General features: G+C 39.5%; 1 protein-coding gene across 1 annotated transcript; it reads left to right on the forward strand.

The window, feature by feature from the left end:
* Window positions 1-5,560: 5,560 nt before the first annotated feature.
* On the forward strand, window positions 5,561-6,907 carry LOC100675296 (ubiquitin-conjugating enzyme E2 D2-like). Its single transcript, XM_023551405.2, has one exon. The coding sequence runs from the start codon at window positions 5,847-5,849 to the stop codon at window positions 6,288-6,290; it is 444 nt and encodes a 147-aa protein (XP_023407173.1). The 5' UTR covers window positions 5,561-5,846; the 3' UTR covers window positions 6,291-6,907.
* The last annotated feature ends 301 nt before the right edge of the window (window positions 6,908-7,208 follow it).

The raw sequence follows: 7,208 nt of genomic DNA on the forward strand, positions 1-7,208 counted from the left end.
ATAATGGGTGAAAGCTTTCCAAATTTTATGAAAACTATAATTTCTTAGATGAAAGAAGTTCAACAAATCATAAGCAGAAGAAAATTACACCATAGCACATCATGATTGAATTGCTCAAAACCAGTGATAAAGAGAAAATCTTAAAAGCATACAGAGAGAAAAAAGGCATGTTACATACAAATGAACAAAGATGAGTATGACAGCAGGTTTCTTGTTTAAAAAAAAAAGCCACAAAAAGACAATTTAGCAACATCTTTAAAGTTATGAAAAGAAACAACTGTGAACCTAGAATTCTATGCCAAGGAAAAAAAATCTTTCAAAAATGAAATAAGGATGTCTTCAGACATACATAAGCTGAAAGAATTCATTGTTAGCTGACCTGCACTACAAGAACAGTTAAAGAACATGTTTTAGGCAAAAGGAAAATGAAACCAGATGAAAATCTGGATCTACACAAATGAATGAAGAGCACCAGAAATGGTGGCTACATGGAAAAATATATAAGATTATTTTCTAATTATTTAAGTCTCTTTAAAGTGTAATTGAATATTTAAACAAAAAATAATAACAATTTTGTATAGGTTTTATAACAAATATATAAGTAAAATGTAGGAATGAGAAAAATAATATAAAGACCAGGAAGTGAGAAATGGAAGCATATTATTATACAATAGTTATACTATATGTGAAAAGGTATAATAATACTTGAAAGTTAAAACTTCATACTATAAACTCTAAAGTAACCATTAAAATAAAATAAATGAGTTATAGCCAATAGGCCAACAAAAGACTTAAAGTGGGATCACAAAATATATTTAATCTAAAGGAAAGCAGGAAAAAAAAGTGGGGGGTGCAAAGAGCATGGAAAAAATATAAAACAAAGAGCCAAATAGCAATATCTTAAATTTAAACATAGCCATATCAATAATTATATTAAATTTAAATGGGCAAAACTCCTCATTTAAAAGGCAGTGATTGTCAGATCAATTAGAAAAGCAAGAGCCAACTTTCTGCAAGAAGCTCTTTTTAAATATTAAGACACAATTAGGTTAAAAGTAAAATAATGGAAAAAGATATACCATTTTAGCAGAAATAAAAAAAATTTGAATGCCATTTTATAATGACAATGGGGTTATTTCATCAAGAGAACATAACAATTCTAAACATTTATGCACTTATTAACAAAACTCCAAAACAGCACAATATATACATTCTTTCCACATGCATATGGAGCTTTTCCCAAGACAGACCATATGCTCTGCCATAAAAAATGCTTAATGAATTTAAAAGGATTCAAGTCATATGAACTATATTCTCTGTTCACAATGGAACTAAATTAGAAATGAATAACAGAAAGATGCATGGAAAATTTCCAAATATTCAAAACCTAATAACTTACTTATAAATAACCCATAGGCCAAAGAAGAAAGCAAAATGAAAATTGTAAAGAATTTTGAAATGAATGAAATTAAAACATAACATATCAAAATTTATGGGCTGCCACTAAAGCAGTACTTTTGGCGTAGTGGTTAAGTGCTACGGTTGCTAACCAAAGGGTCAGCAGTTCGAATCTGCCAGGAGCTCCTTGGAAATTCTATGGGGCAGTACTACTCTGTCTTATCGGGTCATTATGAGTCAAAATCAACTCGACGTCACTGGGTTTCACTGGGTAGGAGGAAATTGATAAGTGTGCATGTTAGAAAAGAAGAAAGTTTTCAGATCATTTAGTCATTAGGGGAATTCCAATTAACATCACAATGTACTACCTCTACACACCTATTTAAAAAATGGCTAAAATAAAAAATACTGACAATACCAAGTGCTGTTGAGTACAGAGCAATTATAACTCACACACTGCTGATGGAAATGTAAATGGTACAACCACTTTGGAAAGCAGCTTGGCATATAACATGTAATTGAGACATTCCACTTTTAGGTATTTGCCCAAAAGAAACAAAAGCATATGATTACACAAAGACTTGTACACAATGTCCATAGCAGCTTTATTCATAATAGCCCAAACCAGGAAACAACCCAAATGTCTATCAACAGGTGCCATTTTCTTTATATTTCCTGGTGTATCCATAAATTGAAATATTACTCAGCAGTAAGAAAGATTGAGCTACTAATGCAGGAGATAATATGGATGAATTTCAAAATAATTATGTTAAATGAAAGAAGCCATATACAAAAGATCACGTATTGTATGATTCTATTTATATAAAATTCTAGGAAATGCAAGCTTATCTACTGTGACAGAAAGTGGCTTGGTGATTGTTGAGGGAGGGTTGGTGCACAGGAAAGATTACAAAGGGGACAAGAAAACTTTTGGAGAAGATGGATATGTTCATTATCTTCACCGTTGTGATAATTTCATGGCTGTGTACATAATGTCAAAATTTATCAAATTGTGCACTTAAAACATGTGCAGTCAGTTGCACGACAATTATACCTCAATTTGTTTTTCTAAATGGATGGAAAGTAGTCCCTGAAGCTGTCCTGAAAAAAATATATTTCTGGAAAATTTCAAACATTTAAACAATCTGAGTTTTATCTTTAAATTATGACTGCTTGCTTCTCAAACTGAACTTCTTTAAGTAACCCTTACATCATGTTATACTTCTGTAATTTTTATTGCACCACATTTTGTCTTGCTGTTGGATCAGTCCAGAATGTACTGCCTCCCTCATCAGGCCTACCCTATTTAACCCTTAACACCTATTTTAAATTCAATTCTTCATGAAGAACTCAATCCTAAATAATTTCCTCACCCTTCTCTGAAGTCTTATAACACTTATTTTTCTGGATGATAACATTAATACTTTGTCATATATTATTTTGCATTGTTGGCTGATCAATTAGCACTATCTTTCTAATGAGCATGAAGTCTTTAAAAAGGAGCAAGTTACCGTCTTTTCTATGTCCCATTGTTTTAGGCGGAGTTCTCTAGAGAAGCAAAACCAGTAAAGCATGCATATAGAGAGAGAGAGAGATTTATATCAAGGAAATGGCTTACGAGATTTTTAGAGGTTGTAACGTCCCAAGTCTATGGGGCAGGGAAGAGGATTCTCCTGAGTCCTGTAGCCACAGAGGCTGGCAAACTCATGATCAGCAGGCTGGAAAACAGGGCTGTTGCAACTTCTGTTGGTTCATGTAGCCACAGGAGCTGCCGAACCCAAGATCAGCAGGCTGGGAAGCAGGGCTATTGCAGGCTGTGAAGACTGATGAATCTCAAGATCAACAGGCAAGACCGCAGGTAAGCTGCCAGCTTAAATCCCAAGAACTGGAGGTCAGATGAACAGGAACCAGCTGCAGGATCTAGAACAAGCAAAAGCCCTAGCAAGCTGAGCAGGAAGAAGTGAGGCAGCAGAGGGCAGAAGGATGAAGGCTGAGGGGGGCAGTGAGCCGCCACAGGCTTTGCACCTCCTCCCCCAGTATCATAGCAGATCCTATCATGGAAGTGACCGTGTATCAGATTTCAACAGCAAAGTGATCACAACATTACACAACTGCCAAAACACTGAGAATCATGGCCCAGCCAAGTTGACACACAATTTTAACCCTCACACCCATTATATCTGGCATAGGCTGAACAAAAGTTAATGGCATTGACTGAACACGTCACTGAATCATTGACTGTGTGACACATCTTTAACATAAAACCATTAATCTACCATGCGGATAAATATTTGGGAGTCCTTAAACCCCTCTGAAAACAAGAATTTTGACCTATACTGTCAATTGCTTTCCTTTAGCCTAGGCCACTGATTCTCAAAGTGCGATCCCCGGGCCAGCAGCATCACAGAAACCTTGTTAGAAAGACAAATTCCCAGGTCCCACCCCACACCAACTGAATCATATGCTCTGGGGGAGGGCCTGGCAACCTCCTAGGCAATTCTGATGCATGCTAAAGTTTGAGAACCACTGCTTTAGACAAGGCAACATCATTAAACTGATATTGATTTTTTTTATGACATTGGTGATGGAGAACAAAGAAAATTCCATAGTTGTGTCAACTCTTGACAAGGAGAGAGAGAAGGAAATCAGCCACAGAAAAGTAAAAAATCAGTTGCAGAGCTGTGCCTTAGATAACTAAATGGAACACTGGCTAAACAGAGTGATGGAAGATAAAGAACAGTTGAGAGATATTAATCTATTCCATTCCACACATTTTAAAGCTGAACACTAAAATTATGAAAGACCTTAGATTAGTATTAACTGTGAACTCCTTCACATAGTTGGGAACCAGCTTTGACTTGACAGCATTTGCCTTGGATAATGAAAGAAGACTGTACCTTTGAGGAATTAAATATTGTTTCAATGGGATACCACATGGAGAGGATGCTTGTATCATTTTTATTCATAAGATTTTGACAGTTCATTATCCAAATGGAAGTTTAATAGAGATAGTACCCGAAGAAAGCAATATACACTTACAGCTAAACTCTAAGAGAAGCATTACATCATGCCAGGAAAAAAAAAGCTAAAACAGCTTTAAAATTTTCCCACATTGGAGATGAAGTGCAGATGGGTGTAACAGTTATTTAGGACATAGCATTGGCCACTGACAGGATGTAGGGACCATGACCACAGTTTTTCCTGTATAGAACTCACACAATCACACAATATTACAGGGTGTGTAATATCACATAGGTTGGTGTTAATGGCACCTGGAGTTGAAAAATAATTTTCAAGCCTCATTACCTTGGAAAAAGAAAACTTCAGAAGCTTACCTCAAAATCTTGCAATGTTATATATGCTTCCTACATAAGGAAGTGTCTTGGTTTTCTTTTCTGAATTTATGACAATTATTGTTATTTAAATGAGTATTTTTAAGTTTTATATTTACCACAGTAAAGAGACTAATTCATTTGCTCAGAACCACACAAGCCATGTTCTTCTTTGGCACCATATAAAACAAGAGATTTGTATAAGTTCCTCATAGAGAATTAGATATTTTATCTTATTATTAGAATATCCATTCAGCCGTTTTCATTCCCCTTCTTTAAAATAAGGTCAGATGATTGTTACCCTGCCTTCCTGAGTTGATTGAATAGGTGCATTAGGTGATAGTTATGCACCTGGAAATTATTCTGTATCATAAATGAAACTGTGAGCAACCATCTGATGTGATTTCTTTTCAACACTGGGAGGGAGAAGGAGGGAGAGGGGAGAGAGAGAGAAAAAGGGGGAAAGAATAGGATAAATCCGCCCATGGGGTAAAATGTTAGGTGGCGGTGAATCTGGATGACTGGGATTCCCTTAACTGTTCTCATTAAATGGAGTAACTTTCGGTAATGAGTGTGACACTACTTGCCAGCACAGAGCACGAAGACTGGGTGAGGAGGCCCCGCCCCGAGTCATGACCCCGCCCTGCCCCGCCCCCAGCCCCGCCCCAGCCCACGTGGTCAACTGGGCTGCTGTGACCTCATAGAGAGGATTCCGGTCTGTTCTTGGAGGGGCCCCAATGTGGGCGGCAGGCGGCAGGGGCAGAGGCCGGAGGCCCGAAGCAGGGCCAGCGGTGTCTCCCAGCATGCCCAGACAGCGCAACCACCAGGAGACTTGGCTTCCAAACAGCGGGGTCTCCAGACAGAGCAGCGGCCTCGAGCCACGGGTTCCCAGTCCCTCAGGTCAGGTGGAGCGCCCTTTTTCTTCCACCCTCTCCTTCCCTCCTCTCCGTCACCGTCCGCCTCCGCCGGCGCCCCCCTCAACGCCCATTCCAGACCGCAGATCTCCGATCCGCCAGCTCCTCCGGTCACCTGTCCTGCTGCCTTGCTACCACCGGGGCCGCCCTCTACCTGGTGTCATACCCTGCGCCAGAGACTGGCCACCACGCCTTGCTGACCATGGCTCTAAAGCGCATCCACAAGGAGCTCCTCGACCTGAACCCAGATCCCCCACCCCAGTGCTCGGCAGGTCCGGTGGGGGACGACATGTTCCACTGGCAAGCGACCATCATGGGGCCAAACGACAGCCCCTACCAAGGAGGAGTCTTCTTCCCCTCGGTCCAATTTCCTGCCGACTACCGGTTCAGACCGCCCAAGATCGCCTTCACTACCAGAATTTACCATCCTAACATTAACAGAAATGGTAGTATCTGTTTCGATATTGTGCAGTCTGAGTGGTCGCCAGCACTCACCATCTCAAAAGTGCTGTTATCCATCTGCTCTATGCTGTGCGACCCCAACCCAGACGATCCTTTGGTTCCCGAAATTGCGAAGATCTACAAGAAGGACAGGAAGAAGTATGACAGAATAGCTCGGGAATGGACTCAGAAATATGCGATGTAACTTTAAAATAAAAACTAAGGTCATCACCTTAATAACACCTTAATAATAAAGATGAGGAAATAGCAGTTGAACTGGTTGAGTTTTGACTCCTTTCTACGAAGCGCCATTGTCTCACTTTTCCTTCTGAGCATGTACGTTCACCTTTCATGTCAGGGTTTGTGGGTGCGAGATACAGAGACCAATTTTAACCTAGTATAGGGTCGCTATGAGTCCAAATCGACTGGACGGCAACTGGTTAGAGTTGGAAAACAAGCGAGAACAAAGAGCTGGTCACTTAAGATGAGGACAGTAGTTTCCGCATCACGTGGATTTTTCTTTTTTTCAGTGTGGAGTCTTTTAGAACTAACAACAGTTGTGAAAAGCTAGGTAAAGATTACAAAGCTAGTTAAGTATTCATTTCATTCTGAAGAACTTGTGTCTTCAAGGGTTTTTTTTTTCCTATTTTTACCAAGAAGATTAAAATTAATGCATATCTTCTTTTTTAAGTTTAAGGCTTAAGTGGCCAAAAATGAAATACATTAGGAGTTGTAAGAAAATAAACTGTGATGTGTTTTGCTCCTATTTTTTCTCTACTTTTCACCCCTTCCATCTCCATTCTTTTGGGACACTCTGCTTCTCTCCTACACTCTGGGTTCTATGTGGCTTCTTAATTAGTACATCCCTACTAATTGGAATTTGTCATGTTTTCTCAAGAACTGTGTAGGGTCTGAGATTTTATCCTGCTTGCAAGCCTACAAGTTAGCCTGCCAGTTGCCTAGATGTTGGCGGAATGACCCAAGACTCTTGGGTTAGAGACAAAGGACTTTATTAGTCACAGCATAGCAGGCAACGTGAGCTTCCCTTCACTAGCATTTATTCCCCTTGACCCCAAGTCCCATAGGGATGAGGTGGAGCTGACCAGGTGGATGCTGAACACAG

This window comes from Loxodonta africana, chromosome X, assembly GCF_030014295.1.
Source record: "Loxodonta africana isolate mLoxAfr1 chromosome X, mLoxAfr1.hap2, whole genome shotgun sequence".
Taxonomy (NCBI): Eukaryota; Metazoa; Chordata; class Mammalia; order Proboscidea; family Elephantidae; genus Loxodonta; species Loxodonta africana.

What these genes read in the sequence shown, in the direction of transcription:
- LOC100675296 (XM_023551405.2), top strand. Translation starts at nt 5,847, where the DNA reads ATGGCTCTAAAGCGCATCCACAAGGAGCTCCTCGACCTGAACCCAGAT.